The 22788-nt window shown below is 38.3% G+C and overlaps 1 protein-coding gene and 1 non-coding gene across 2 annotated transcripts; one reads left to right on the top strand and one right to left on the bottom strand.

The window, feature by feature from the left end:
- Positions 1–1557: 1557 nt before the first annotated feature.
- On the bottom strand, positions 1558–20400 carry LOC139738475 (26S proteasome non-ATPase regulatory subunit 7-like). Its single transcript, XM_071649101.1, has 7 exons — positions 20182–20400; positions 17934–18026; positions 16300–16397; positions 15075–15155; positions 14572–14663; positions 13309–13471; positions 1558–3474 (listed from the first exon to the last, which is right to left on the bottom strand). The coding sequence occupies exons 1-7, from the start codon at positions 20342–20344 to the stop codon at positions 3163–3165; spliced, it is 1002 nt and encodes a 333-aa protein (XP_071505202.1). The 5' UTR covers positions 20345–20400; the 3' UTR covers positions 1558–3162.
- Positions 20401–22596: 2196 nt separating this feature from the next.
- LOC139738479 (U2 spliceosomal RNA) lies at positions 22597–22788 on the top strand. Its single transcript, XR_011711442.1, has one exon. It is a non-coding gene; the product is annotated as a U2 spliceosomal RNA (small nuclear RNA).

Here is a 22788-nt window from a genome sequence, read left to right as displayed (position 1 = left end):
ATCATTTGTACTGAGGAGTTTGTTTCACAGTGGTTAAATCTTGTGCGTGCGTGTGTGATATACAGTGTACATTGTACTGATTCTAACAGAATGAAGCTCTGACCCCTATTGAGCTTTGCTCTGCAATCGAACATACATGTATACTGTCCCTGGGGCAGCAAGACCTTGTGTCTCAATTGGCATATATTCAGAAACCTCTCCTCTCAATTTTGAATATAACCCCCCCCCCCCCCCCAAAAAAAAAAAAAAAAAAAAAAAAAAACCAGGAAAAAAAAATAATTTAAGTTTTAAAACATTACAATTATTCATGAAATCCGAAACAATGTTCCTACATCTTTTTGACGTCAATATTGACGGTTTTATGCAAAAATATTGCAAAAATAAAAATTTTTCACACTTCTGGTCACACTTTCCTCTCAAAAAAGGAAAAAGACCAAAAGTCATCTTTTCCCGGCGATATTATTATATGCTCCAAGGAGAATTTGACTGTTTCAATGTTGATAATTTATTCTTTAACAAAATACCAACATACAAGTGTACATGACACAAAGAACATACATACTGAACTATAATACACTAAGTACAGTAAATGCATTTTTCCTTTAACTTACTGGTCCAACGACAGCCAACTAGCACATAACTGCTCTGTGCACCAATAAGCTGTTCTCATTTTGACATTTTGATAAATCTTACCCTCTTTCAATACACTGTAGTATGAGCCATACTTCTTAATCAAATACAATGTGCCACTGAAATTAGTCCTTTTCTCCATCTCTCTTCAGTATGATTTATGGTACCATCTCAATCATAAAAAAGCAAGGAAAGCAATTTGGGAGGAATTAGAGCTAAACAGAACTGTCTCTTGTACATTTATTTTCATGCACATAATAAGACTATCTCTTTTTTGGCAGACAAACCCATCACATACATGTGTACTACATGACTTTGCCACAATTCATTGGTCATAAGACCCAGCAACTGGGAAGTGCAGCGTCACCAGCCTTGCCAGTTTCCAGTTGTGCAACTGGGTCGCAGTGCCAGTCATAGAGATTTGACATGTTGAATTTTTGATACTGGTCGTTGATCTGACAGCCAATCAGGCTACAATATTATAATATGTACTGACGTCAGTACAGTCATATGGCTAGTTATGTGGTCCGATTGCAAATTGTGAAGTGTCGAGTCACTCGACTGGTCGTGACTTGGTCAGCCTCAAGAATTGTGCAACTGTTCGGATTGAGTAGTGTGCGTTGTGCTTTAAAAGCACACATTTCATGAGTTTAAAGGTATTGTTTACCACTGGGAGCAGTGATTTTAAAAATGTTCATGTTATCACATTTGATGCACATGAGTAGGTCAGTTGTATCACAAAACATCCTACCATAATTACTTTGCAATAAAGCCTAAAATATAAGGAGATATCAATGCTTTTCTTACTAAACTATAACTGTTGATGGTTCAGACTAGACATAATTTTATTTTAACTATTGTTCAGATTTTATATATTCAACACTATTTAATATTGATTATAATAATTAAAAATTTTTATTGGTTGTTTCTATGCCTAACTCACATTTTAGAACTATTTTGAAGCATTAAAGCTGGGTTTTTGTTTCATCTGCAAATGGTAAACAATGCCTTTAAGATGCAGCTTCCTGTGACCAGATTCTGTGCGAGGCACAACAGGACTGTGCATAGTTAATTCCGATGAAAGGTGATTATTTGTTTTGATCATGATGATGATTTTGAATGCGTGTGTGTTTTTACTGATCAGTGATGTCAATGCTATGCATGTACTGGTTGGCTATTTAGTTTGTTATCTTGGTTTTTCATTGAAGTACATAAGATTTGCTTTGAACAGCAGAACTAGAGGTGCAAGGATTTCATGAGCATGACTGCACATATATCTCCTGTTCAGGGCTGCAGATGTTGATGGAGGTTTGAGGATTTATTACTAAAAAGATCTTACATGGCATCTCAAATATGTGTGCACTTCCTTGTCAAATGATAAATGACACCACAAAGTGGTTGACAGAAAAATATGCATGCAACTGGCTATAGGCACAAATCATATAATACCATTTTCCTACATAATGCAATGTTTTAGTAAAACCAGCCTTGGAGTAATTTCTCTTTTTTCTACAGTTGAACCTCTCGTATCAGGACAAGTCGGGACCGGGGCTCATCCGGATAAGGGATTTGGCCGGACACGGGAGACTCGATGCTTTATACATGTACATAATATACATACACATGTACAGTAGCCCATTGTAGTACCACATGTGGTAATGTGTATACTGCAACCTTTTCATTGTTACACTCAGTAACAGACCCCAAAATAGAGGTTCGTGTTTGCAAGAATGAAATCATTTTCTTTTATAAATTCTGGGGATTATTTACCTAAATAAGTATTACGAAATGTATCAAGTATAATTATGTAATTCATGTGTGTTTGTGAAGGAGTTCTCAAGGAGTTGGGAATCCCCCTTTCCTCCCGTAATTATTTTTTAAAAAAAATCACGGCGAGATTGCGTCCGTATAATAGAGAGATCCGGATAAAGGGAGGCCGGATAAGAGAGGTTCAACTGTATTTAAATTATTTGATATGAGGAGAAATAAGAATGAAATGATCCTTCAATCAACCCTATGCCTTTGCAAGGAACCTCTGACCAACCCATAACAGAAGCCAGGCATCACATATGGTCTTAAGAAGTTTTCTTTGTTTTTCCTCCATTTTTTTTCGGTGTGTCTTGAAATACTATCAAAGGCACAGAGAAAAGTAAAAATGTTTGAAATTCTTTGCAGCTGTGCTTCATTTGTAAAGACCACAGTGGCTTGCCCCAGCAACGGAATGTCTGCAGAAACTACAAGAAAAGAGACATAAGCGGACACAAATGTTTAACTTAATCAAAATTCGTCAGCACAAATGCAGTATCTGAAATTACCCACTACACTTGTCTTCTTTTCTTGTCTTTTTTTTCCCCCAAGCACAGAACTGTTTCGAAGTCTTTTCCTACTCTCATCTGAGAGTGGTTATCATGGTAACCCTGCAATGGTCTGGAGCTGGCATCCTCTCCACCGCTTTTCTCCATCCATCTCTCTTGACTGTCGATACAAAAATCACATGCAGATGAAAATCTGTCCTCCGCAAATTACACCGTCCTACTTTTTATCCTTGGATTTTGACTCTGAGCTCTTCTTGTCCTTGTCGGATCCCTTCCCGTCCTTGTCCTTCTCTTTCTCATCCTTTTTGTCCTTGTCCTTGTCCTTGTCCTCCTTCTTGTCCTCCTTCTTCTTGCCCTCCTGCTTCTCCAGGTCCCGGTTCTGGATCTTGTTGTTGATGAGGTTGTGGAGGGCCAGGATGGAGCGGATCAGCGAGGCCAGGTACACCACCAGCATCTGGTCGTTGGTCTTCGTCACCAGCGACTTGACGAAGTCGTTCAGATTCACGTCCGGCAGAAGGTTGAATACATCCTGTGGGAAGGGGGAGGGGGGGGGGGGGTGAGGGAAAAAAAAGGAAAAACATTTAATACAGACGAACTGAAAATTGGCTGTTGCATTTGGAAGAGCTTGCAAGTTAATATTCCTTTTGCTGTCAATTTAGAAACTGTGTCCACCAGGGGGTTGTGTCATAAAGCTGTTCTTAAAGGGAATGTACAGTACTGGTTGAGGTGGGAATTCATGTTTTGAACATTCCTAAGTGAGATAATGAGAAACCTCTTATGAAATATGAAAGAGCATGTAATTTTAAGGAGGATTCAACGTTTATTTGATGAAAATTGGTTTTCAAATGGCTAAGATATCCAAAAAAGTGATAATAATAAAAGGCGACAGGCCACGCCTTTTATTAGGATCTCTTTGTTTCACCTTGTTTTTGGATATCTCAGCCATTTCAAAGCCGATTTTCATCAAATAAACTTTTGATACCCCTTAGAATTGCATGCTCTTTGGCATCTCATAGAGTGATTTCTGAATATCTTGCAAATCGTTGAAAGCTAAATCCTCACCTCGACCAGAACTGTACACACCCTTTAAAGTTACCAACGACTTAAGAACGACTGGTGATCTGTTCTTGTGCTTAATTATTGAAATTTTGATAAGTATAGCACATTAGAAGTGATCACCAGTCGTTCTTAAGTCGTTCGTAACTTTAAGAACAGCTTTATGAAACACCCCCAGGCTATTGTAAACATGAAGCATGAGCAGGACTGCTAACATTATAGACATCAAAATCTGACAGGTTCCAAAAATACTCAGGCATTTATGGGAATCTAAAGAGGTGATATTAATCTTCTACTCAAGGGGGCTACCATTCTCAGCATAATTATAAAAAAGTTGTTAAAGGACAAGTTCACCTTCATAAACATAAGGATTGAGAGAATGTAGCAATATTAGTAGAACACATCATTGAAAGTTCGAGGAAAATCAGACAATCCGTTCAAAAGTTATGAATTTTTGAAGTTTTTGTGCAGTACCCGCTGGATGAGAAGACTACTGCAGTGTATGAATAACTTAGATGTCACATGCGTACAACAATATAAGGAAAATATAAAGAGAATTTCACAAAATTCCATCTTTTGAAAAAAGTACACATTCCCCTGACTCGTTACCGACAAATGTTATGGGTAATATTATTCCCCCTGCCTTTAGAAAGAGGCAAGTCAAGTGCACTTTTATTATGCCAAAAAAGTGAAAATATGTTGAATTTTCTTTTACATTTTCTTTATACTGTTGTACGCATATGACTCACAAGCTGTAGTAGTCTCCTCATCCAGCGGTTCCAACACAAAAATTTAAAAAATTCATAACTTTTGCATCGATTGTGCAATTTTCCTCAAACTTTCACTGATGTGTTCTACTAATATTGTTGCATTTTCTCAATCCTTATGTTTATGAAGGTGAACTTGTCCTTTAAGTTTTGCACAGAACCTCCGGCAGAATCAGGACATCTCGCCAGGTCTCGCCAGGTTTGCATAATACTATGCTTCATTGTAACAAATGAACTAGATATATCGCTACGGCTACTGATATGCCTCCGCCATAATGCATGGTTCTCCTAATAGGTCTATAGTACAATGTCTTGACAATGTGTGATGACAGTTTCACACAATTGGCAAAATATTAAAATGACAGGTTTGACACAAATGTGCTGAAAGTTCACTTTCCTAGAACTAGGTTCAATTGGATGAATGATTAAAATGTCAGAGTGCAGGTATTTGTACTACGGCAGATAGGTGAAAGAATTGTGGGTTTGGTGAAACAAGCATGAAATTTGGCATGCGTGTAGACTATGCCCCAGTGGTGATTTTTAGATATAGGGCCATCGCAGATTCGGCCTGTGACAAAAATGGCGGCCATTTTCCAAAATGGCCGCCATCGTATATATTAAAGTCATTGATATTGGAGGTTAGATCAATTCTTGGGATGAAAATCTTTTTCCATCATGTTATAAACCACACATCAGTAGTTCTACTGTTCAGATAACATCTCAAATTCGACCTGTTTGAAAATGGCGGCCATTTTTCAAAATGGCCGCCATTTCTCGTTAGAAATTGTTGACATTTCAGTATAAGTGGTATCAATTCTAGGGATGAAAATCTTTTTTCATGCATTAAGAATCACCCTTCAGTAGTTTTACTGTCCACACAACATGATCTCAAGTTCGACCTGTGACAAAAATGGTGGCCATTTTCCAAAATGGCCGCTATCGCTTGTACATAAAAGTTGTTGATATTGTAGGTTAGATCAATTTTTGGGTGGAAATCTTTTTCCATTATATTATAAACCACACATCAGTAGTCCTACTATCCTGATAACCCCTGAAATTGAACCTTTTTCCAAAGCAAATGTATTTTGTTTAAAGATGGTTCTAATGGATGGCAGTTGTAAGAAGAAGACTGCCGAGTGTAGTTATTGTGCACTTTTTCATTTATAACAAAAAGTGACGAAATACCCTGTGGAAATTCAGAATCCTTCGTTCTGTACATAAAGGACCTTAGATTCATAGAATGTATATCATGTACTTTTAGAAATTTATTTTCATAGAAAGGCTCAATAGTGTTAGAACGTGATGTTGCACCAGAAAAATAATTCTCACTGCGCATTTTTGGAATAATAATAATTCATCCAAGTAAAGTTTTACTGAGTTTCTCCTGGCAAGAACACCATAATTGACAATGATTGAGATAGTGTAGTACAAGGGTTGAGTATACAGTAGTATACGCACTACATTCTTTGGAAATATAGATTTTATATTATTGATAACGCCAACATTTCTGGAAAGAAATTTACCAAAGTAGCATATAATATATGAATTCTCGAATTCAATTTGTCATCTATATGTAGGCCTAAAATTTTTGTATTCGTGACTTTGTCTATTTGCACATTATCGAAGAGTATGATAATGGCCTGGCAAGGATGATAGTGGACGGTTAAATAGCACATACAGTAGTTGGTTTTCAAGAAATTTAAAAATAACCTGTTTGCACTGGCGTATCTACGGAAAACTGCGTCTGGGGCAAGCGCGAAAATCGCGCCACTATAATTTCTGAAAAAAGTTAGAGTTCAACCCCAACCCCATCCCGGTAGGGACTTCAGAAACATTCACATGATATGCTTTCTCAAGCACTTAAAAGGGGTCTTTTGAGGGTAGTTTAAATGTAATAAATTCAGATAAATTTTGGCGAGTGAGCGTAGCGAGCAAGCCGAATATTTTAATATATATATTTTTTTGGCATCATCATGTTTTCATCTCCTCTTTTTCTTCTTTTTTTTGATAAATTCTAGCGAGAGAGCGCTGCGAGCGAGCCGAAAATGTGTGTATTTCAGCTTACAAAATCGGGAATCCTTATCATTTTTTGGCTTATTAACTCTTACATTTCTAATCAACATATATAATGACGGCCTTATTACAATAACGATTTGTACCAACAAACTGAGGAATTGGAAAAAATACTCCAAATTAGTAAGCACGATTGAGCCGAAATTTGCATATTTCCGCGCCATAAAGTTTTGTTAATATTTTTTTTTAATATAAAGTTTGGCAGTGAGCGCAGCGAGCGAGCAAAACATTTTTGTATTTCAGCTTACAAATATGGAATTCTTGTCATATTTTACTTATTAAATCTTAAAATTCCAATCAAGATAAAGTGACGACCTTGTAGATAACGATTTATACCAACAAACTGAGGACTTGAACCAAAAAAAAAAAAAAAGATATGCGCTAGTGAGCCGAAATTTGTATAATGCCGCGTCATCATTATGTTTTGTTCTTATCTTGTTTGATTTTTTTTCGCCCCCCCCCCCCCCCCCCCATATTATGTTCGACACCTTTGGCGCTCTCGTTTGATCCAATGGGCGATCGCTTCAGAACGAAGGAAATAAAATTGCAGCCGGTGCTCCATGTAATATTTTGCCTTCTAACGATGGCATGTGTGAACACAATGCTAGTATACATTGTCATTTTGTCCGCGTCATCATGTTTTGATCTTATCTTCTTTTTTATATACATGTGTATATAAATTTTGGCGAGCGAGCGCAGCGAGCGAGCCGAAATTTCAGCTTACAAAACATGGAATTCTTGTGTGAACACATTGTCATTTTTTGTTTTTGTGGTTGATTTGGTTTTCTCCCTCCCCCATTCTCCCTGCCCCCCACCCCCCGGTCAGGCAAAGGTTTTTTTTTTTCTTCTTCTTCTTCTTTTTCCTTCTTCTTTTCTGTTTTTTTCTTCGTTTTTTTTTTTCGTTTTCGGCGCCCTCAAGTAGTGGCGCCCGGGGTACGTGTCCCCCTTGCCCCCCCCCCCCCCCCTAGATACGCCACTGCCTGTTTGCACGGATCCATGCCGGTTACAAAGCACTACGCAAAGTGGTAGTAAGAATATTCCTATATCAGATCAAGTATACTTTTGCTTTGATTCTGGTGTTTTTATACGTATATTTATTTTTTTTTAAAACTATTTTTCGTATTTATTAAATTCACTAAAGAACATGCAATTCAAGGCATGCGAGGGGTTTTCTTAGACTTACGGGATTTCTTTTCTAGCACAGGGAAATTTTCATTGAATAACAAAGTTATTATCTGCCTTAAATTATCAAAAGATTTGTTCACATCAGCTTCACTCAAAACCGAGGTCCATTCTTCAGCAGTAAGTCGTCCTAAAATTTCTGTTCATTCTCAGGGCTGCAACTTTGTATATATTCTTTGCAAAATTCATACCGTTCAATCTTTAGAGATAAACTAGAAAATATAGGAAAGTGATCTGAAATGTCACTTACTAGGATCCCTGTTTGAATCGGCTGTAGATTTGTAAAGAATATGTATATATAGAATGAGGTGGTATCAGTGATTCTGGTTGGCTTATCAATGAGTGGGAACAAAGAAAATGAGATAAGAGTTTTCAAGAAAGTGTTCACATAAATGACATCATACAATTAAAGTAAATGAGATAAGAGTATTCAAGAAAATATTTACACAAATATTTTCTCCAAATTAATTGTAGGAGGTTTGCGTTTAAATCCCCATTAGAAACAATGTTTTGTTATTCAATTAAGGGCTCGAGAGAATATCATGTAATTAAAATTCATTAAGACAGACTTCAGAACAATTCTGTGGCGGTCTATGTATAATTCCAGTTACAATATTTTTGTGGCCGGGAATAACCAATTCAGCGTATAGAGTCTCTAAAGCTTAACTCATAACAGTAAGTTCTGATTTAAGCTTGTATTCAAAATGAGAGAAGATATATATGATATATTTTCATTTTTAAAACCCTATGAGCATTGAGAAGTGGACCCGTGCGCTATACAAGTAGCCACCTGGTGCCCCTTGCATAAAACTTACCATTGAAATTCAATGGTAACTACCGTCAAAATTAGGTGTCACAGCCAATCAGCATCAAGGATGATAAAATTTACCGCTAATTTGAAGACTTACCGCTAGAAAGGAGCGGTAAGTCCAGCGGTAAGGGTTTTCCGCAACAGGGCCCTGCCCTATTCCATGTGTATTCAGGCCACTTAATTTGTAATTGGACTATGATAGCCAGGAAGAGCAAACATGCCGTTGCAATAAAATTGTGAGAGGTCCATGTCTCAGTAAGTCCGACAACATAATATTTTTTTTTTGTTTATGTTATTTAAAGGGGCATAGTCCCGGTAGTGTAGATGGCGCTGTTGATGCTACTGCCGATCACCGTTAGCATTGATACGAAGATTGCCGAAATTGAGCTGTCATCAAGAGAAAAGCGCGTAGGTGTTGCTAAGTAACGTTGCCTTCGTTGTCTTCTCTGCGCATCACGCAGTCTGCAGTAATGCCAGGGGGCGTGCATATGTGCTTCTTATTATGACATCACAAAAGAAATTTGCTAAAGCTGTCATCCCCCTGAGCCGAATCATGAGCCGAACTGTGATCGGACCACTGACACAGTGGATCGGACTTCTTCGGACTCGGGAAAGTGGGCCAAAGCGTAAGCGCCCAAGAGAAGTCGATAGCATAGGTCTCTATAGGAATCTTGCGCCGTGCGCCCGCGTACGCATTTGACTAAAACACGGGGACCATGCACCTTTAAGAGTAAATTCAACTGATCAAAATTTTTGAATATTTAAGTGAAAATCATCATTCGCATTTTAATGGTCAATTTCCACTTCCAAATGTGCACGTATGCCTAAGAAATGTGTGGAATAATGCTGTTATAACAAGATATGCGATGGTCAACAACGAAAATGCGAAATAATAACCAAAAGGGTTCGCCAGAATCACAGTCTCAGAACTTATCCGTTCGGGGTCAGGCTAAACTCGAACTCGGGGACAACTCGGCCTCGCTTTGACGGCGGGACGAGTTGTCCCTCTAGATTGTATTGTGTTGTACTATGGGAGCGGCCTGTAGCGCTTTGCTTTCTGCTTGGTCACAGTATGGTCCGAGTTGAAAACAGGAAAGTGCGCGCTAACCCAGTACAAAACAAATGGACAGCGCGCTGTCCTCAAGCGTATATACGCACATCACCTGAGACGCGCTGTCTTTGAAATTATTTTGTTTATCAAGCGCCTTTGATTGTCTCTTCAGTATGGCGATCACGAACAGCGTGTATATTGTCTGAAATAGGACCAAGTTTTCCCAAGACCGAGTTAGTCTGGATCCTTCTGGAATAATAGTCGGTACCGGTATACCAACTTTTATTTTTGATCTCGAAATACTCCAAAACAATTCCTCATCCCGCCAAATCGCGTCAGTTAAGTTTTTTGGTAGACTCTTTCCCTATATCGCAAGCAAATATGAAATGGTGCCAGACGGGTTCCCAAACCCTTCAAAACAATAGCTGTGATGACACTACAATATCGCAGAATTTCAATAAGTGATGGCGGCCATCTTGCAAAATGGCTGCCATTTTCGTCACAGGTCGAGTCTGGAATGTTATGTGGACAGTAAAATTACTGCGGTGTGATTTATAATAAAAAGGGAAAACAATCCCTCCCCTAGAATTGATTAAACCCACAATATCAAAGAATTTCAAAGTAGCAATGGCGGCCATTTTGGAAAATGGCCGCCATTTTTGTCCAAGGTCGAATCTGCGATGGCCCTATATCTAGAAATCACCACTGAGTCATAATCTACCAGCAGACCAAATTTCATGCTTGTTTCACGAAACCCACAATTCGACGAAATTTTGCACCTATCTGCTCTACTATTGGGGAACTGATGATTTTTACTTGACTTTTGACCCTTTTATAAGTTTATGCATTGAGTAATTTTCAAGGTATTGAGAAAACGTATAATTTCAGTATCAAATGGGAAAATAGCATTATCTAAACCTGGCCTTTGACCTTTGACCTCACAGTTCCAAAGAGAATCACTGTTAGGTTGAACATGCATAAATATGTAAGTTTCATGATGATACCTTGAGTTACTTTCGAGATATGGAGGAAAAAGTGCAATTTAGCACTTTCACTTGACCTTTGACCTTTTGACCTTTGACCTTTTGGCAAGAAACTTCCCCAAAAATATATATGTGACCGTGCACCTCAAAACGAACATAAAGTCGCACACACTGATTTGGCGTGAGGACTGAAAATAAGTGAAATGGGTCAACCTAGCCGAACTTGACTTTTTCATATTTTCTGAAAGAGCGGGTCTTCTTTTACATTATGCTAAAATTTGGTATCATAAAACGGGCAGGAAAGTGTGTTTTTTTAGCACTTTATCTCGAACATTTTTGGTAGAATAGTGTGATTAGGTGTGTCTTTAGAATCCCTTTTTCATTTCTGAAAAAACCTTGTCCACACTCTTCGCTTTCAACTCTAATAACTTTTGAAAGGATAGTGCTACTGCTTTGAAAGTTGGGGTTAATTATGGACAGAATGTGGTAATGAGGCATGGTCAATTTCAGTTTAATCTAATAATCCCTTCATTGTCGTTACTCTGGTGGCTTACTTCCTGTTTTTGGTCCCATTCATCGCACAGCCAGCACGGTTTTGTAAAGATTAAGCGCTTGAATAGACACTGTACTTCAGAGCCTCTTTTCTCAGTTCACAATTTTCCTGAGTTTGTGCTTTCTTTCCAATATTTAGATAGGTTAGGAGAGTCCATTTGATTTGAGTTATACATCATTTTAAAGCTTAAAGTCTGCTCTTTCAGAATATGGTCTTAACTATAAATTCATGTCTGGCGACTTTTTGTTTGTTTTGAGGTGCAGTGTCACATATTGGGTAATACATGCCATACATCAAGTTTAAAAAAAAAAAAACCTTCAGGCATATTGCATTTTAAGGAAAGTAGTGATATTTTGAGGAGTTGACCTTGACCTTTGACCCCCCTGACCTTTGACCCATGACCCCCAACTTCCCTAGATAATCACTGCCCATCGGTACAAGCATATATACTAAGTTCCATGAAGATACCTTGAACCATTTGCGAGATATGGAGAAAAACATGAAATTTCAATTTTTTTTTCTTCACAAAATAACCAATGACCTTTGACCTTTGACCCTGTGACCCTAAAATCCACACAAAGTATTATCCCCCAAGGATATACCCTCATACCAAGTTTGATGTAAAACCACCACACAGTTCTTGAGATATCGACAAAAACAAAACGGGACGGACGGACGGACGGACGACCCGAAAACATAATGCCTCCGGCCACTTCGTTGCGGAGGCATAAAAACTATTCTTTCAAGCATATTCAAAATACAGTTCAGGATCATCTGGCAGCAGACATTATCATGCTTTCAAACAGCAAGAAAGCTATTTTTGCAGATGCCATTAGAATTAAACTAAATTTATGTCCTTTTTGAAGAAGATCAATTTTTTGGGGAGAAAAACTCAGAGGAAAAATAATTTCTTAAGCCAGTACCTACATTGTATATAAAATGTAACCGGATTGAACAGTGATATAAAGCAAATTTAGAATAATACATTTACTTCACGCAAACTGGTATACACCTGTAGTGTGACTGCAAAACATATGGAATGGTCCTGCATTAGCAATCGTCCCATCTACAATGATCACCGCTTCTCAACTAAAACTCCTACACAATGCTATGGATGCAATGTATTCTTCTCTCAAACAAAGTTTTTAATATATTACTCTCAACAATTGTGTTGATACAGAGTGTCGATACAGAAGTCAATCCTCAGTGTAACTCTTCCATCTCATTTTGGGTACAGACCATACTTATCCAATAATACATGTACTTTTCCAGTACATGGGGTAATCAGCAATGACTGTTTTTCTGATTTTGCCATCAAATTATGAACTCTTCTAACTTGGGAAAGAAAATGGCATTCTGTCAGAAACTGTTTTCAATCTTTAAAGTAATGAATGCTAATTTTCCCCTCCATCAATTACCGTCTGACCTCAATTATCCAGCCACCTCTAATCCAGACTACTTTATCATCAGGATGTGTTCATGCAGTGTAGATGAAAAAAATAAATACTACTTCAAACTTTTGAATCTCCTACAAAACTCACTTGATTTACCTACGATATTCTCCACATAAACATGCCTTGTGATTTTTACTTTAAAATGTTTACATTCCTGTAAAATCCGCCCCCCAACAAAAAAATGGACTATATTTCTACGTAGGCTAGCACAGATTACACCACTGTTGCAGTGTACGCTACCTATAGCTACCACTAAGTCGGCAGCTACATGTACATGTATATGTACACGCTTCTCCCATATCCAGCCAAATCGCTTTATACGGATGGGCGCTGGTCCAGACATGGCTGGATAATGGAGGTCGGACTGTAAGTGAATAAACTCGGCAGCACCTGAAAAAGAGTCTGCAAAGTCCATGATGGAAAGTGCGCTCACCTGCAACTGGTATATGATGGTGTGGTTGACGGGCAGCTCCCCGGCCGCCACTTTCTGGAGGTAGCTACTGATGTGCTGGATCTGGGACTGTAGGCCCTTCAGGCCGAGCAGCTGGGCCGTGATGCGCTGGGATAACGTGCCGACACTGGTGTCCTTGATGTCCCTGGATAGGTAATGGTGCGCAAGGGGGACAACAATGATTGCATGCCCTTAAACAGGGCTCGACACTAATGGTGGCCCGGTGGCCCGGGGCCACCAAAAATGAAAGTCGGGCCACCAAATTTCAGAAAAAGGCAAATTTGGTGGCCCACCTCGGGCCACCGAAAAGTTTTGAAAAGTGTGTCAATAAATTCGTAACTTTTTGCGCCGGCAATGCACAAATGCATGCAGTGAGTGTGCGACTTATAAAAAAAAAATGGACTTTTATCAATGTTTTTTTTTCGGGCCACCAAAAATTTGAAATTGATGATTTTGGTTGCCCCATCGGGCCACCGAAAAATGAAGTTAGTGTCGAGCCCTGCCTTAAAGGTCCAAGATGACCAGCAGTATGCCATGTCATGACTGCATCTTTGAAGGACTCAAATTAAAGCAATTGGTACCAAAGTCATTAAAACAGACACATTCTGTGATTTTCAAAACTCAAGTAAAAGTGAAGTTTGGAGATGCCTTATTCCAAAAGTGTCAAACTTGTCACAGTGTTTTTGCACAGAAGCTGTTTTACAACAATTGAAACCTGAGAGACTCCTATTACAACAAACTCCTCCCGGTTATCCATGGATGATTGATTCAATTTGATTTGATTTATTTATTCTCCGTATGGCATCATTTACAATTTTTTTTTCAACATAATCAAACATAACAATATACAAATATGATACTCATCATAGCTAGTTTCGACAATTTCACCAATTTTGCTTACACATACATCTGTGTCATAATTGCAGTACATGTGTTATGAATATGAATTACCATACAGTTCAAGGAAATAGTTGAAATCAATTCAGCAAAAATAAAAGAAAACAAAACAAGACAAAAAACAATTCAATAAAAAATACATTGGTGTAAAGGGGCAAGATGCATTTGGGATTTGAAAGTACTTTTGGAGTCTGCTCTGTTGTGCATTAATAGCAGGTACTGTAAGAATAACTGGTACTTTGAGTTGGTATCAATAACAACAACAACAACAACAACAACCATGTTTTAAAAATCCAAGTGCTGCATTTATGACGCAGAGACTCTGGTCAGAAACGGGATATTCCTCACCTGAGTAAATGTTCAACTCCTACTTCTTCCGCCTCCTCTGCACCCATCTCGCTGGGGATGTGTTCAAACGTCTTACTGGTTGGCGTTCCATCCTGAATGTAATTTCAAGATTGATAAACGGTAGCAAAATGACTCAACATGGGATGATCCAAACAGTGCTCAGCATTAATCATTTATATTTGATCACACACAGCTAAGCGAGTGATATTTCTAAATCCCTCCCACCATGCAGTATTACATTGTCTCTGGACTTCATTATACGAACATTGTCCCATGTAAGAGCATTATCAAAATCATTCATCCAAGTTTACTGGGAATAGCTTAGCTCCACTTTTTCAGAATGTGTGCTGCCTTGAGCGAAAGCTGTGATAGCTGATGAAACAACATGCTGAATAACTGAATATATTGGTCTGGGTACTAGTAATCACTCGACATCACACAGAAATTTGCATATATGTATGCACTTGTATGCAAGAGTTTATAATTAGCCAATCACTACTTACATCATGGACTTCCTCCACAGCATAGTAAGCTTCTGTGGGAAGACCTAGCTCCTTTGGTTTCGCATCGATGATACATAACACCTTTGGATACATGTGAAGGAAAGAGGCAGGATGAGTAAGTCTATGTTACACGTGCATGGCACATTCAGTGTCATGATGAACAGAAAGTCATTACAAAATCACAAAGCTTGCAGTCATACACAACTCTTTGATCATACTGAAAAGGGCTGAGGGGGCATATGAATAAGAAACAAGTGACGAGAAATTGATGCTTTGATGAAATATAAAACTTGCTCTGACTGACCACTTCATGAAAGATGTAAATATTCATGTCACAGACTCTGGTGTAATTGGAGAGATAATTAAGCCAAACTTTTTTGTTGGCTGTGTATAATTACAGCCTAAGCTTATGACAAAATATGGACATATACATGTACATGTAAAGGACAATGCATTCCTATGAATGTGATAAAGATGAATAAATGAAATATTTCACTTTCTTGGGGGAGGGGGTTGGATGTAAACATCCTAAGGCTTACCCTTGCTCTGCAATTAAATATTGGCATTTCTAAAGAGTGAACTTTAATGATTATTCTTTTTTTCTTTTTCAGCAACACGAACCAATTAAGACTGGTTTAAAACTCTTAACATGCACAGGCACTTAGCTACAAAGTGAACTTGCAACGCTTTTTTTTTTTTATCAGCATTTGATTATAAAGTCATCAAAACTTGACCTACCCTGTAGAAGTAGAGTTAGCAAGTTCAGTCAAGTGTAGCAGTGTGCCTCAGACCAACAGAAAGGCCATGGTGACACAATAGGTATCAGGGAGATTATGTACCATGTAATCTCTATTCGCTAACAATTGGTTTCCAGACATCTGTACCAAAAGGCAAAGAAGTGCTAATAGCCTGTGTGCCAATTTTATTGGCAAACAAAGCATGCTAAGGGTCCACAACTTATACATACTTTGAGGTGACATGTGGGCATTCTCATGCATTTCCCACTCAAACTGTTAGTTTTTGTTGTATGCAGACACTTGAACGCACACTATTACAACCTTCATGTTGACAACCAATAAAATAAATAATGTGGGAAACTCATCATACTCAGCTGAACGTGAAATAAAAGGATCATGAGAACATATCCACATTTAATGTGGTAGCCAGTTGGGTATACTGGTAAAGGACGTTCAAACCCCTACGCAGTGATTTTCGTCACACTCACAGAGTTTGGGCAATATTTCCTGATGAGCTCGTTGACAGCGATGTCATTCTGGTGCAGTTTGGGTCCTGTGTGATACCAACCGACAATCTTTTCCCTTGCTGGGGAGAAAAGACAGGAATGAAATGCAAACTTTGCTCTGCGAGGAGTCACTTCCGATCGAACCAAATCTCAATTTAAGATTACTACAAAGGTTTATTGCAAGAGTACACAATTCCAGTTGTATTAAAGTACACTGTATTCACTGGGGCATGGTTTTACTTGAAACTGTAGTTTGATATTGAAGATCTGCATTACGTAATATGTTAAGCAAGCGACAGCATGGCATTTGTAATTCACACTTGTTCAACATGTACAAGTTTCTAGGCTTGGAAACATTCTACTGTTTTGCCATCATTCACACACATGTAAACTGTACAGGATATGAATAACACAAATTACAGATTTAGGGACAGTGTTGACACCCAGGATATGCTTATAAATAAGATTTTGACATACATTTGTACTGAGAAACATGGGTTTCAAACATAGTTTGACAGAGGAGTGTTTAAAAAGGTTTTCCCCGAACTTGCTTCTGGCTCGCTCGGACTGTGCCATTGTGTGTCTTCAATTTGTCCCTAGGCAGTTACTCATGATGTAAAGTAGGTCATACAAAGAGGGTGGGCAAAACTGTGACAATTAATTCAAAAATCATGTTTGAGATCATGGTTGCATTTATCTGACTTTAAAAATCTTGTTTCTAGAGAAATACAATTGTACATGAATGACTTTTCAGTCTCACCTATCCACAGCGAGTTTCAAAAGGTTTCAAAACTATGTTTGCCATCACAAAGTAAAATGTGAAACAAAAACACACATTCAACACCATGTTTCTAGCCTGAAAAGTTTGCCATAAACACACTCTTTAACCCATATCGGGCCAACGCACCTGTGTAAACAAACACCCAAGTGGCCCAGCACCGTTCACGCACACACGCCGACAAAAAGACAACTCTCCAAACAATCACTCTTCATTAGCAAGCAATGAAAAAAACATAGACAAGTTATATATCATTTGAAGAGGAACAAAATCTCTTAAATATGATATATAACATGCTGCCATTCAATGCATAGTACAGTCATAGTACTCAGCGGAAGTGAATGACGTCATTCATAATCATATGTCATTTTATTCACTACGAGATATTCCGTATGTGGCCCCTGCGGCGTTCGGACTAAATACGGAATATCCCGTAGATGGCCCGATATGGGTTAAAGGGGAAGGCTAGTAACTGATCAGTGGGAATCAGTGGAAATGCTGGGAGATGATTGTTCCAATCCTTATGGGATTCATTCAAGAGTTCATTGTATATCTATTGTTGTGTGAAAATGATTTGCTTCAGAACGGTCTCATATTCAAGTAATGTGCAGATTAATGCTCCGTCACTGACCAGGGACGCTAACCTGGAAGCATTAAACTGCACATTACTTGAATATGAGACCATTCTGAAGCAAATCATTTTCACACAACAATAGATATACAATGAACTCTTGAATGAATCCCATAAGGATTGGAACAATCATCTCCCAGCATTTCCACTGATTCCCACTGATCAGTTACTAGCCTTCCCCTTTAAGACCAAGAGAGCAAATCTTACCGTTGACTTTCTTGAACATTGTGTACATGTTTTCCAGGTAGTCATGATCGAGGAACCAGACAGAGGAATCCTTGTCATCTTCATCAAATGGCACTGACAAGGGAACAATAAAATGCACTATTACCACTAACCTTTCAAATGAGAATTCAACTTTTGACATCCATATTACTTTATCTATATAATGCACTTAGAATGTAAGATTTCTGCTGTTTTTATTAATTCTTTGCCTATAATGGAATTGCTAGGGCCAGGGGTAGAACATAGTTTTTATCAAATGAATCAAACAAGTATGATTGGCATACAGAAAAACTACTTAACTGACAAACAAAAACAAAATTATGAATGATCTTTCTAGATTCTCATAAATTAAATTAAAAAAAATGAAATGTATTGAAATAGCAACCTCTAATGTTATTACTTGTAACCCAAAAGGTCACGGCCTAGCTTACAATGTAATTTACATGCAGTCTCTTGTTTTGTTTTGTTTTGTTTTGGTTTTTTTGCATTTTTTTCTTTTAATTTGTATGATTGAGGGTACCACCTACAACTTTGTATCGTCACCCTAAGGATCTGTAGCTTGTTTATTCTAAAAATACAAAACAAATTCGCCTAATTCTTACCTCAAATATGCCATAAATACTGCAGTTTTGAATGTCGTGACCGTCTCGTTGATTATGAATCTCCGTTTTAAAATAGCGCAATTTTAGTGCATGCAATCCGTTTTCTTCGCACAGCTTAAAAGGGTATAGCGAGGTACCCGCACCTCGTCAGGGGCCCGAATACCGTCACCCCCGCTTAAAATTGTTTTAAGCGCACTAAACAAAAATTTATGCCCGGGACTGTGTTCAGTATGCTTGAAACTTGGCAGGGCCAAGCAAATTTTGGTGAAAACCGAACAGTTTTTCGCGAAAATCGGAAATTTTAATCGGAATAGGACCCTACGTGTTATAAGTATCACCACTGTCCCCGCACGCATCTTTTACGTGTATGTCTATGGGAGCATCGCGGTCACCCGCACACGTCTTTTACGTGCTTTGTCTATGGGAGCGCGGGTGACGAGTTGCGGGCCCCTTCCTTAGTGCGCAACTTTTTCGCATCGTTCGCGTTTGACGACGATAGCAGCAAATTTTCGAAATCGATCAGTGAACTTGTGATTCCATTGGAATTTTCAGCATTTTTCCTGTATGTGAGTTGGGTTTCAAAGAATTTCAGTGGCGAAATGTGATTCAAATATGCGCAAACATTAACTATGACGAGGTGCGGGTCACCCAAGTATACCTAGTGATCGGCACCCCCTCCCCTCCATAGGTAATACACGTGAATTTCACAGCCATGCGTCGTTACTGAGCGGATGTGGAATTGAAACATGTTTAGTTTGGTTTGTAAGTTTGTTTTTTAGTTTGATTTTCGTTTCTTCGTTTTTATTGTTTTTATAGCTAATGACACTTAATCCCGCGCGTACCTTTTCGTTCTATCCGCAAACAGCCATGATACGCAGGGTGCCGATGTCAAGGTACCCTGCCGATAGGTGGTACCCTTAACATACCGGTAATATACAGCATTACAGCATGATTTATCTAGACAGAAAGATCCGTCTGTCCGAAGGAGTCTTTTATTTATTTATTTATTTTTTTTGACGTTAGCACTCTCCTCCGGAGGGGATCCGTGAAGCCAGACACAGTCTCCGCAGAACATTTCCCCGACGACCAGTATCTAGATACAGACCGATCTTTCGGTCAAGATTTTATCCACAGTCTCACAGAAATGGGGAATGGAACTTGGAAGGTTTCATCTAATTTACCCCGGTACTCATCTATTAGCTACAGTATGCTTACATTACTTCCTAAGGGAGAACTGTTCTAGGACTCCTTCCACAGAACATGATGGAGCATAGACATTGGGCATTTTGATAGACATTTGAACTCAAAACTAGGATCTAGATTGTGGATTTCTACTTTAAATTCTGGACTTGGCCTGAGTGGGAGATTATGCTTTCAATTTTCTTCTTCCTGGGAAGTTTGGTTGTGATGCCAGTTAGTGAGTTACTGCAGCTGCAGTACTACGTAAGCCAAAATGAGATATTGAGTAAGATACAAGCAAACAAGAAAAAAAAAATGTGCAGAGATAGACCTATGCATAAAGTACTGACAACAAATTAAATTAATTTAATAATAGAATTAATTTAATAATAGATTGCAACTTTTTTCATTCAGTTCGGAGCAACTGTCATTTGCAAGGCAATACTCACCAGCAAAACAGTTCGCGATATCTAAAACTCCTTGTCGCCAAGAGCCGAGTAAGACACCAACAACCCGTCTCTGGTTTCGAATTCTGTTAAAATGATCCACAACACTTAACAAAACGAGTGGATGAACAACCACTTTCTTGATTTCGATTGTGGGGGCAGACATTTTGACGGTGCAACTCCGACAGTCTTACAAGAACCTTCGCGTACCTTCCACACACCAATTTTTGCACGTGTGGGTCTAATGAGATATGTGTAGTGTGAGAAACTGCAGCAACATGAGTCAGCTGACAGCGTGTCATCGGAGATGGCGCTAGTCATTTTGAATTCTTAGAGTATGATACTGTAAGCTGTGTGTATGATCTTGAATTCGGGGATGCTTTTCTCTGTTTTTTTTTTCAATTTATTTTTGATTTTCCTCTCCTTTCTCTTCCTTCCTTCCTTCCTTCCTTCCTTCCTTCATTCATTCATTCATTCTTCTTCATGTCTGTCTTTATTTTTCAGTGTTTTTAATTTCTTCCTTTCATTATTATTGTTCTTCTTTTATTCCCTTTTCTCCTTTCCATAATTGTTTCTTCTTCTTCTTCTTCTTCTTCTTCTTCTTCTTCTTCTTCTTCTTCTTCTTCTTCTTCTTCTTCTTCTTCTTCTTCTTCTTCTTCTTCTTCTTCTTCTTCTTCTTCTTCTTTTCTCTTTCTTCTTCTTCTTCTCCTTCTTCTTCTTCTTCTTCTTCTTCTACTTCTTCTTCTACTTCTTCTTCTTACTCTGCTAAAAAGAAGAATATCAGACTTTATGGGGAATATCTAACTCATCGATTTAATTTTTTTCAATCGATTTTGCAAGTGACTATGGCCTCAAAGCAAAGAGCGTATCAGAACTATCAAGTCAACGCTTGTAAACCAAAGCGAAACAATCGCTATTAATAATAACTATTATCAATTTAACTGGAGGCTCAATTTCTGTAGAAACTTTCTTTCCTTCCTTTCCTCTTGTTTTTTTTAATGTTCTTTTATGCTTGAGACTTTGGTAGTATCTTGGACGATGTAGATGAAAATTGCTTCTTTCTAACTTTGAACATTGCTAAACAGTGCTTTATCTTATAATTTGCAGAAAATCAACGAGAGATTGACAGAATGATGTGGAATCACGCAAAATGGTCCCTGACAACAATAGAGCCTATTTAAAAGGTAACCTACTGACTTCAAGTCTTTAACGAAGCCTCAAAACCAAACACTGGAAACAGCACTAAAAGCAACATTAACAACGACAACATCAACATCATAGTCAACAACAACAGTAACAACAAAAGAAGAAGAAGAAGAACAACAACAACAATAACAACAACAAGATGCAATGATCAATAAGTGCATAAATTGGAGCACCGTCGGACCAAAAAAAAAGTTCTGTTTGATCAAAATGTGTGCAATTCAAATAAAAATGGACTTCAATCCCGTCGATTAAGTAGGCCTACAGCACTTGAGGGGGGTGGTCGTTCGCCAAGTGTTTTTGTTATCATTAAAAAAAGAATTACATGTAGGTGGACTTCATGGCAATTTTGCTTTCACAATCATAAAGTTATAAGGCGTGGATAAATACAGACCTGTAAAATAATGTATTATAATAAAGTATTAAAAATACTGTACATACCTCTCTCTCTCATGATGTGCACATTTACTCATACATACTGTTCTCTCTCTCTCTCTCTCTCTCTCTCTCTCTCTCTCTCTTTTACGCAATGGGTATATTTGGATGACTCTTACCATGCAATATAACATACTGAATTTTACAGCCGTACTCAATGTGATATTGAACTTATACTATAATGGTAGTTAGGACAATGTATTAAACAGTACTCTTAGCACATTATGTACTGTACTTTTTCTAGTATTTTTCATTATATACGCGTACATGCATCTAGCTGTACATGGATTCAATATAGCTTCCCACAGACGGTGCTACGTGCGCGTTTTTTTTTTTCGGTCGCTCCTTGAACTAGACAAAGCGAAACTAGTCTCGCACTGGTATGTAGTACGTGTATTACTTAGTATATCCGCATTTCCTCATTTGCATACTGTATATGAAATGATAAACGTCCTGTGTGTGTGCGTATTCAGTGCACAGTGCTTTGGCGCGACGCGTGCAGCAATGCTGCACACACAGTTCGTGCATTCGTATCAGTGCGTTTCTTCCATTTTGACATGATTTTTACCCCAAACAATGAAAACCGCGTGATAAATGCGAAAATAAAGTATTCCAAACGACTCTTCGTGTAATTTCGGTTGCGGGTTATGACATTCATTTTTTGATATTTTCTCAAGTTTTCATGATATTCGACTCAGAAGATGGTGATATCGTAAGTTCGTAATCGTGCCTTTAATGTATGACACTTTGTCTCTATGTACATCGCAAACCTTATTCGGTATCGCTTCTCGGCCTTTTGGCTAAGATCATGTGTAGTATCTGTTCTTTTCAGCTTAATATCTGAAACGCGACTCACCGAGTCGCTTGTATATTAAACTGATTTTTGAACCTAGGCCATGGAATAGGGGCTTGCTCCATCCTGGCCACGGGTTGGCCCGGTATTGCAGTACCTCCGGGATCGGCCCACCCCTA

This window comes from Diadema antillarum, unplaced genomic scaffold (genome assembly GCF_040938485.1).
Source record: "Diadema antillarum isolate AM-2024a unplaced genomic scaffold, OU_Dant_1.0 seq00000744_RagTag, whole genome shotgun sequence".
NCBI classification, from domain to species: domain Eukaryota; kingdom Metazoa; phylum Echinodermata; class Echinoidea; order Diadematoida; family Diadematidae; genus Diadema; species Diadema antillarum.
This window is presented reverse-complemented; position numbering and strand designations above follow the sequence as displayed.